The sequence below is a fragment of the Gymnoscopelus braueri genome (assembly GCF_963280865.1).
Source record: "Gymnoscopelus braueri genome assembly, chromosome: 22".
Taxonomy (NCBI): domain Eukaryota; kingdom Metazoa; phylum Chordata; class Actinopteri; order Myctophiformes; family Myctophidae; genus Gymnoscopelus; species Gymnoscopelus braueri.
In genome coordinates, this window is record NC_137624.1 from 42,000,311 (window position 1) to 42,010,666 (window position 10,356).

General features: G+C 44.0%; 1 protein-coding gene across 1 annotated transcript; it reads left to right on the forward strand.

The window, feature by feature from the left end:
- Positions 1 to 5,216: 5,216 nt before the first annotated feature.
- On the forward strand, positions 5,217 to 7,133 carry LOC308079036 (dual specificity tyrosine-phosphorylation-regulated kinase 2-like; the record flags this gene model as incomplete). The annotated part of the gene is made up of 1 exon (XM_080420373.1): positions 5,217 to 7,133. One exon carries the CDS (start codon positions 5,217 to 5,219, stop codon positions 7,131 to 7,133), a length of 1,917 nt encoding a protein of 638 aa, XP_080276499.1.
- Between the last annotated feature and the right edge of the window lie 3,223 nt (positions 7,134 to 10,356).

Here is a 10,356-nt window from a genome sequence, read left to right on the forward strand (position 1 = left end):
TCGTTCGGGGTCTCCTCGAGCTCAAATGGAAACAGAGAAACCGTTCTGGCCGGCTTGAGGAACAGGATTCAAAAACATCGCCAGTCCAGGGCACACGGAATAGCCCAGGAGATCGCTGTAAAGGCTGGATGCAATCTGCTGGGGGGTGTGATGAGAGCTGCGGTGTCAGAGACAAAGTTAGCTGAGACGCATGTTGTGTCAGATGAGACGCACGCTGTATCAGAGACGGAGTTAGCTGAGACAGATTTTGTTTTCAGAACAGCATACCATCTTGCTAAGCAGAACTGGTCGCTCACTCACTATGAGGATCTCCTTGACTATCACGAAAGTAACGGTCTCAAAGTGGGCACGAGGTACAGTGCCATAGGAATCATCAAACACATAGCAACCGAGATGCAGAAAGCAATTGCTAACACCATTGTGAGTTCTTCAAGCAAGTTGTCTGTTTTCATTGATGAGGCTGAACCTCTCAGCCACAAATGCGCCATGTTTGTCAACGTGAAAGTCACAGTAGACGAAACCACTCCTGATTTTGCGTTTCTGGAGCTGGTTGAGCTGGAAAGCCAAAGCGCAGAGGACATAGAGGAAGCTCTGTTGAACTGTTTGGACACTGCAGGCTTCAGTGAAGAGTGGCTTCAAAAGAACTGGGTGTCCTTGGTTTGTGGCGGAGCCAGTGCCAGTGGCATGTTGGGCAAGAACTGTGGTGTGGCGACGAGGCTGACTGCAAGGTACCCCAACGTTTTCACACGTCACTGCGTGAACCACCGCTTAGAACCGGCTGTATCTGATGCTGTGGATGAGGTTCAGTCAATCAACCAGTTCAAAGCATTCATGGAGAACTTCCATGATCTCTACAGTGCTTGTGAAAAGCAGGCACTTGAAGAGTATATGGAGGGGGTTGAAAGGGGTTGCAGGATAATGTTGTTGTTGTTAAATAATTTGATGATGATTTGTGTCAATGGGCCCCCTGGAAGTCTTTTCAAGCCAAGGATGTTTGTCACAAAATGGTTGAGAAGCCATCGCTCTGCCCCACCAGCGAGGAGGCGAAGAAGACCTCCGGTGCCTGAGAAAAAAGTGTGGAAAATTACTAATGGTATGTAGCATTCCATCCGTTTTCCAGGGCTCGTACTGGGCTAAAACACAATTATAATTTGATGTTTATGTGTGCGTTTCAGCCTTCATTTGTTTAGAAGTTGTCTTTGAATCGTATTTGTCTTGCAACAGTTTGGATGATTTCAACTTTGTTTTATCTGATTCATAGCCTTTGTTTGATAATGTTTTGAATTGGAAGATAAGTCAACATTATTGTTTTAAAATGTGTAATTTGTGCTTGTGAAGACATGGGCCACTTAGAAGTAGGAACTATTATGGCAAATATTATTATCAAGTCAGGGTGAAGTGTTGACAATTTTCTGACCCAGAACATCAATTTCATACCCTTCTTATAGTTGTCCACTCTGACAAAGATGCTGTTCTTGAAGGGTCATATTCTATGTACAGGCATGTTACACTTATAGACCGCATCAATGGTATTGCTGAACCAGCTAGAAAGAGAATAGTATAGTGGAACAGTTATTGAAGGAAAGCAACAGGAGCTGTGACAAGACTCCTGCTGTGAAGTTAACACTCAATGGTCCAAATACAATTAGATTGCCCAGAAAAGATTTGGAACAGTTTGACATTCTAAAATGTAAATTATAGAACCATTCACTTTTTTTGCACATGCATTTTTATTCTTCAATTTTTTTCCTTTGACTGTTTATTATTGTTAAAATGTGTGAAGAACCCAAATAAAATGATATGTACTCTTATATACTTGTATGCAAGACGTATCAATAAAAATCTGGAATCGTGAATCCTGTTTGTGTCTTCACTGCCAAGTTCATATTATTTGTGTATAGTATAATGTTTGTGACGGCGGGAATGTTAACTGTTTGAAATGACTACTTATATCATTGGTAGAAGTTAAATGGGGGGGGGGGGGGTAATCATAATCACACTGTATTTATAAAAAAAAATCTCGTGCTTTTAACCACTTAAACTCTACACTTTTGACCGGGGTCACCTTCTTCCTGGCCACGCCCACCGTGGGCGTGGCCACGGTGGGCAGGGGGGATGGGGAGCCCCGCCACCAGATCAAGGGGTTTCCTGTCTCCCAGCGTTGCCATGGCCTGTCTGCTTATAATCAGCAACTTTGGGCTTGTTTTTTAAACCTGTGGTTCCCACATTTTGGCGTGGTAAGGACCCCCAGATTACTTAATTAATCAATGTATTTGTCTGCGGACCCCCATCTGAAAATATTTTGTGCCAGGGACCCCCATATAACATTTGTGTTGTATGGGGGTGTTTAAAAAAATAAATACATTCAATCTGTTTGACTTTTTCCCCCCAATATCTTTTTTAAAATAGCAGATCTACAAGCTCACAATATGTTGCGATGTGACTCGTTGTGAGCTACTTTAAAATAGCCGGGGGGAGGAACTCTTATAGGAAAGGCTATAGTTCTTCTTCTATTGGGCTTGTTTTCATAGACCTGGCCGCTGCCCACTTGTTTCTCTTGCAAAATCTGGCAACACACTGATTACCTGCATTACACCTGCAGCCTATTAGGGCGGAAGTGAGCAGTAAAGGGCAATGGTGCTGCACTGGAGAAGGGCCACGAATAAGGTGAACACATGGTTTGCGCCTTTTCTACACAAACACCCAATCTCTTTGCCGAGTACAAGCTCATAACGGTTGTGTATATATCAGGTTGTGAGCTTGTAGATCGTCTATTTTCGCTGAAATGTTTGCTCTATAGAGAAATGATTTTATATAAGATGCAATATTTCACACTGCTTGGTGTTAATGTGTCAGTAAATTAAACCATCATTGGTAACTTGATATTGGAGCAAGTCTTACAACTTTCTGTCTGTCTGTCTGTCTCTCTCTTTCTCTCTGTCTCTCTGTCTCTCTTTCTCAAGGCTTATGGTGTCCCTCCCAACCAACTCTGGAACCATAGGAGTCATGTTCACGGGTACCAGAGCCAAGGTGATGACCCCCAGACGGCCACAGTGAGCTGGGAGCACTGGGAGCTCCCGGCCAGCAGACTTTTGATCTGGGACCCGCAACAACACATGGACATTGATCACAAGGACGTCCCCCAGTGGTGGAAGAAGCACTCAGATATTTTACTTAAGTAAAAGTAGCAATACCATAATACAAAAATACTCTTGTTACAAGTATAAGGCCTGTGTTCAAAATGTTACTTGAGTAAAAGTACAAAAGTATTGGTATCAAGATATACTTGAAAGTACTGAAATGTTTGAAAATAGCAGATCTACAAACGACGCGTTGTGAGCTTGTAGATCGGCTATTTTCAAATAGCCTAGGTATGAAATAGGACTTAAGTGGTTAATGTATGTTTTATAATGTAAGAATTTATATCTGCAAAGTAGCTAGCAACTAAAGTTTTCAAATAATTATAGTAAAAGTACAATATTTGTCCTCTGAGATGTAGTGGAGTAGAAGTAAAAATATTGGAAATTGGAAATACTTAAGTAAAGTACAAATACCTCAACATTTTACTTAAGTACAGTACTCGAGTACATGTACTTAGTTACATTCCACCACTGGGCGTTCCACACCTACAGTACCTACCTACCTACATGGACTTGTTAAAGAAAGAATCAGGGGAGGAAGGTACTGGCCATGCTAGCTGCTAGCCAAACGTATGGACGATGGAGATGACTAGAGACACCACTGGAGGCCTTGTCTGAGGATGACCTAGAGAGAGGGGGGTCTACAATGAGTTGAGTCAATGAGATCCAAAGTTTAAACTTGGTCATCACACCACTGATGAAGTCGAGAAGAAGACATCTCAGGGTAGGAACCTGTTTTTGGGGTTTTTCCCGCTTTGCTGCTGCTGTTGCTGATTGTGTTGTATGTTGTGTATGTGATTCAAGCTGTTGTTCTATAGTTGACATGTTGTGTTGTATTGTTGTGTACTAATGTGACTCAAGCTGTTGCTCTCTTAGGTATGTAACGGTAAATCGATTAAAATCGATTCAAACTGGTGACAATTTAAATCGTGATTAAATCGCAATTTGCATCGTGATGCAAACAGCAGAGGGCGTGTAAAAAAAAGAGAAGAAAATAGAAGATCTTTGTAAGAGAATTGATGATTAAAAGTTTCAGTCATTTGCTACCGTATTGAAAAGAGTATAAGAGAAGAAAATTAAAGAAAATACTGGATTTATGTAACAGAAATAATAGTAATAAACATTTGTCTGGAAAATAATTTGCATTTAAAAAATCGTGCAAAATCGTATCATGAACCTAGTATCGTGGGTTGAGTGAATCGTTACATGTCTATGCTCTATTGTTGTCATATTAGGACTCAATGATTGGGTGGCAATGAAACATGTTCACTGACTGTTTCTGGCTAGAAAATATGTATATAAATTATTTTAAGTCTGGAACCAAACCATCCAGGCCCCTGGTGAAACATGACAATAAAACATTTTTTTAATACTATATCATTTGATAAATAGCCTAACCCTTTTTTTGTGGGTTTAACATATTTTTTGACACAGAATCACATGTTTTACGGTCATGATTCACCAGGAGCCTGGATGGCTTGGTTCCAGGCTTAAAATAATTTATATAAATATTTTTGGAAATCTCTATGGGAAAAACAAAAGGGTTTTCTATCTGTGGCATCACAAAATGGCCACCACTGCTATGCTGTGTGTGTGTGTGTGTGTGTGTGTGTGTGTGTGTGTGTGTGTGTGTGTGTGTGTGTGTGTGTGTGTGTGTGTGTGTGTGGTCACATTACAAACGTAACATGCCCATATATGGAAACTACTTGAAACTTAATTGTCAGACCAAAGTGGCCTGAAAACCTAGGTGTGCAGAACACTGTCATTCAACTGAACATCTAGTTGGATGACCGTGCCTCTCAGCCAATCACAATGCAAGGTCAGAACCACATCTGACGTCACAACGCCATTATAAGCGTGCACAGCGCAGTTCATTTCAGTTCCACTTGACACATTGTAGACAGTTTGGTGCATTCGGATGAGATAAGAGGATCAAGTTAGCTTATGTTGACACAAGCTGCTGTTTGATGGGAGGAACCCATTCAGCTAAACTAAAAGGAAAGAGGGAGCTCATTGATATTCGTCAGACGATACCACAGAGCTGTAAAGTATAAAAGAACGACGTGGCCAATTACGATGGGTCTCAAGGTGAGGCAAGGCAAAGCAATTGCCTATTTGCCTACGTTTAAACCAAAGGTCAACTCGGAGAGCATTATCAAGACAAACATAAAAGGACTGTACGATGACTCGTACATGAAAACGGACCACATCCTCAAAGAAGACGCGGATACCAAAAGTCCGCCGGGGCAGCCCCCCGAGCCTAAACACGCGGCGGTGGAGAACAAAGGCGTGACGAGGGATCAGGTGACGGAACAAGGTAGTCAGCTGAAGGCGACCAAGAACAAATGGACCACCGCCGGTCAGGCACTCGACTGGACAACTTGTCAGGCACTGGATAAACCCACCCCCGCATCCAGCCTTTCCAAAGAGTGCAGTGTGGACGGCATGAGCCGTCCACAGTTAACCCAGGCCTCCAGTTACTCGTCTGCGCCCCAGGGAACAGGGAACGGAGGCGGGAGCAGCAGCACGCACATGGGCCTCAAGCTGTACGTCAAACCTTTGACTCCTGAGCAGGCTCTGAGGCAGTTCGGCTCCCAGCTGACCGCCCTGGAGCAGACGGAGATCCACTCCTACCCAGACATCTACTTCCTGGGCATCAACGCCAAGAAGAGGCCCACCGTCGCTGGCGGAAAGAACTGCGGCTACGACGACGAAGACGCTCACTACATCCACGTCCCGCAGGACCACCTGGCCTACCGCTATGAGTTCCTCAAGGTGATCGGCAAGGGCAGCTTCAGCCAGGTGGCCAAGGTGTTCGACCACAAGCTGCAGCAGCACGTGGCCCTGAAGATGGTTCGCAACATGAAGTACTTCCACCGGCAGGCGCAGGAGGAGATCCGCATCCTGGAGTACCTGCGCGAGCAGGACCTCAACGGCACCATGAACGTGGTGCACATGCTGGAGACCTTCATGTTCCGCAACCACATCTGCATGACGTTCGAGCTGCTGAGCATGAACCTGAACGAGCTCATCAAGAAGAACAAGTCCAAGGGCTTCAGCCTGCCGGTGGTCAGGAAGTACGCCCACTCCATCCTGCAGTGTCTGGCTGCGCTGAGCAGTCACGGGATCATCCATTGTGACCTCAAACCCGATAACATCCAGCTCGAGCAGGAGGGACGCAGCTGCATCAAAGTGATTGACTTTGGCTCCAGCTGTTTCGAACAGCTTGGATGTAATCTGTTCCAAACGGCTTACATCCAGTCTCGTTTCTACCGCGCCCCGGAGGTGATCCTCGGCTCGCGCTACGGCCTGCCCATCGACATGTGGAGCTTCGGCTGCATCCTGGCCGAGCTGCTGACGGGTTACCCTCTGTTCCCCGGCGAGGACGAAGGCGACCAGCTGGCCTGTGTCATGGAGCTGCTGGGCATGCCTCCGCAGAAGGTGCTGGAGCAGGCCAAGCGGACAAAGAACTTCATCCACCCCCACCGCCACCCGCGCTACTGCAGCGTCAGTACGCTGTCCACGGGGAAAACCGTACTGACCGGGTCCTGCTCCCGCCTGGGCAAGATGAGAGGCCCCCCTGGGAGTAAGGAGTGGAGCGCTGCTCTCAAGGGCTGCGAGGACTCCACCTTTATTGACTTCATAAAGAAGTGCCTGGACTGGGACCCCTCGGAGCGCCTCAAACCCAGCCAAGCCCTCGAGCACCCCTGGCTGGCAGGCAAGCCCTTGGCACCCCTGTACCGCCGACTGCCCAATCCCCTGCCCGTGGCCGACAAGAGCCCAGCAGGGGCCCCCGCGGTGAAAAGGTTCCCAGAGCACCACAGCACCTCCTGCTTCAAGCCACAGGTCACCTCCTCGGGTCAGGATGAAGAGCGTACCGATACATTACCCACGATACGTCCGTCCTGCTCGATGAATAAACGTCGCCGTGATGAAGGTGAGGAGGCTGTGGAGGAAACCGACAAACGCCAAAAAACAACCGGGGACAGATGACAGCAGCAGCACATCTGTGACCTCTGTGTTCTCTTATGTTGAACCCTCTATTGGTTAAAGAAGTAACAATGTTAGCATCGTTAGCCTCGAACCATGCATAGAATGAGCAAGGGCACTTTGCCCTCGCTCGCAGACCATAATCTGTCATTTTTTTTAGATCGAGTCCACACTTGTTTCTCCAGGAACAGTAACTGTCTAGTTCTTTGTTGATATTGATATTCCAATAGCTCACGATCAAATAGACACCATTGTGGAGGGTGAGCAGTAGGCTACCCCAGTGCACATCACACACTTGTCAGGGACGAATTCACACGGACACCTGAAATCCTTCTACTCTGCTATCATTCAGCGCGTTCTGACGAGGGATCCTTTGGTACAGGAATAGTTATCGGGTCACTCTCGGGACCAGCGAGCCCTCCAGAGGGCAGTACACTCGGCTGAGCGTACCATGGGGACATACATCCCTGCAGGACTCGTACTCCGTAAGGTGTTTGAGCAGAGCTTAAGGACTCACATGCACCATCCCAGCAAAACGTAATCTTTGTGCCACTACGGTCAGGCTAAAAACCTGCGGTGACACAAAGTGCGCTACAGAGAAACGTTTTTTTCGTCAGGCTGCTTATCAGCCCCGAACAATGACCAACTGCCACGTCAAATGTCTTCAATCTGTAAAGACTTAAAGGAGTAGTTCACCCCAAAAATTGCATATTTTCTATCAATTACGCACCCCATCAAGCATTGAATTCATGGAGATTTTTTTGTTTTTGTCGCATTCCTGAGCCAATAATTTGATGACCGGCAGTCTCTCCGGTAGGAGACTCAAAGTGACTCCTTTGAGTCTCCTACCGGATACATTAGTATCTTTCCGCCGGTAGTCAAATCATTGGCTTAGGAATGCGTCAAAAACACACAAAAAAATCACCATGAATTCAATGCTTCGTGTAATTGATAGAAAACAAGTCATTTTTTGGTTGAACTACTCCTTTAAGCTCACAATAAAGCATGCATTTTTTTTTATTATTTTCTTTTTTTTTGGGGTCAAATCTTGTGTATTATTTTCCATTATATTTTTTTATATTCAGTATTTCTTAATCTTTACAATTACACCTTTTGTCCATTCCTCTGATTTTCTTCCCATTCCATGTGAAGAGTCTGCTGTAATCCACTTCCATGTGCTTTTGTTTCATTCATATTGGCACTATATTCACTGCTTTCAGAGTACAGTATGCCCTTTTAATCTGTTCCCACTTTATGTTCAAATCCCTGTGTCTGTGTGTATTTCCCAGTGGTCTGAGAGAGCTGTGGGAGCTTTGAGGACCAGGGGGTCCTCAGCAAAATTAGTTAATATGGAGCGTCACAATCATTTTAACCACTTTAACCTTATTTTATACTTTGGCTATTTAAAAATAGCAGATCTACAAGCTCATAGTGCGGCACTCGGTGTTGCGCTATGAGCTTGTAGATCTGCTTTTTTTGAAAAATCCCTGGCACAAAATGTTTTTGAGATGGGGGTCCGCAACCAAATACATATCATTTTGGGGGTCCCTGACATGAAAAAGTTTGAGAACCGCTGCTGTATGCGCATCCTCACACTTGAAACCTACTAACAGTGCTGGAAGAACTGCTCAGGTTGTTTGAGCAGTAAAAGCTATGTTGATGAATTGAACACATAGGACCATAATGGAAACAAGTCCCCAGGACTTCTTTGTGTTATCCTTTTAGCCTTAATGCCTGACTGTACCACGTGCTGTTTACATTTATAACTAATAAAGTGTTCAATCAATCAATCAATCAATCAATCAATCAATCAATACCAGAAAATAAAAACACAAAAGTCCTTTATTCAAGTACAAAATTGTTGTCATAAAAAATGTACTTGAAGTACCAAAAGCAAAAGTACTCATTATGCCGACGTTTTTTTTCAAAACTTAAAATAGCAGATCTACAAGCTCACAAAGCGTCCCGTTGCAACGCGTTGTGAGCTTGTAGAACGGCTATTTTTGAATAGACGAAGTATAAAATAGGGCTTCTTTTCTCAATGTGTTTTGTAATAACAATCTAAATTCCAGCCAAATTCCAGCATTCATGCCTACCAAGCCAGGCAAGCGAATCAACTACATGTCCCACTAAGTACCACCAACAGGGGGCAGTTCGCCACTAAATATAGAGGTGTTGTGCTGTGGAATGCCCATTTCCACCTAGTGGCGCCCACATCCTCCCTTCCTACCTACAGGAGAAGCCTGATATGTAAATTGAATACACTAGAATGATAGGCACCCATAATTATTGTCAAGAATGGACCTTAGAAATCTCTTATCTTTACTATTTCCACATGGCTATATAGTAGTATCATGTCTTTGCTTTGTCCTAATCATTTCTTTTGGTTTTGTTTTTGTCTCTTCTGCCCAGTCTGTCATTTTATTTTTATTTATCTTATGTGTATAGATTACAGACGTTTTTTTCCTGTCTCGTTTTTTTTCTCTGTTCATTATAGTTTTTTTGTTTTTGTTTTTAATATTAAATAAATCAATGTATACGTAATGTAAACGGTGAGGTACTCGCATAAGCCCCCCTAGGGTTTCTTACCTCACCGGCACAACAACTAATACTGTAAACCTTACCATGGAAAGAGCTATCATGTTTTGCTTATGTTTATATAACTGTTTGTGCAAATCAAATAAATTAAATAAATCTACAAATTAATTAGTAACTAAAGTTTTCAAATAGCCTAAATGTAGCGGAGTAAAAAGTACAACATTTGCCTCTGAGATGTATGGAGTAGAAATATTAAACAGCGGTGTCATGGTGATTTAGTTTTTTACTGGCAGGACGGTATTTTAATGATGTCACGTGCAGGGCACGCGCACACCGTGCGCATTTTATTTTACCTTAAATTAGGAATCATTTTTGTATAGGAAATGTTTTTTAGCTTAGTTTTAGTTTTTTTTAAACTAATACAAATTCAAGGAATGCCATGAATTCTAGAGCTGAAACTAAAAGTTTGCTTTGAACGAGTATCTTTCTGTTCTTGGACGGTGGCTGAGGCATTGCTGCGTGCAGACAGGATACTGGCAGCAGCCCTACTGAAGACAACACGCTGTGTTGTTACCGTGTAGCCTATAGATGTGAGGAGTGAGGAATCTGAGGATACATTTTCACACTCACTTGTAAACCTGTTATGCAAAGTAGCCATTTGAGTACTTGGCTCGTGAATCTAGGAGGG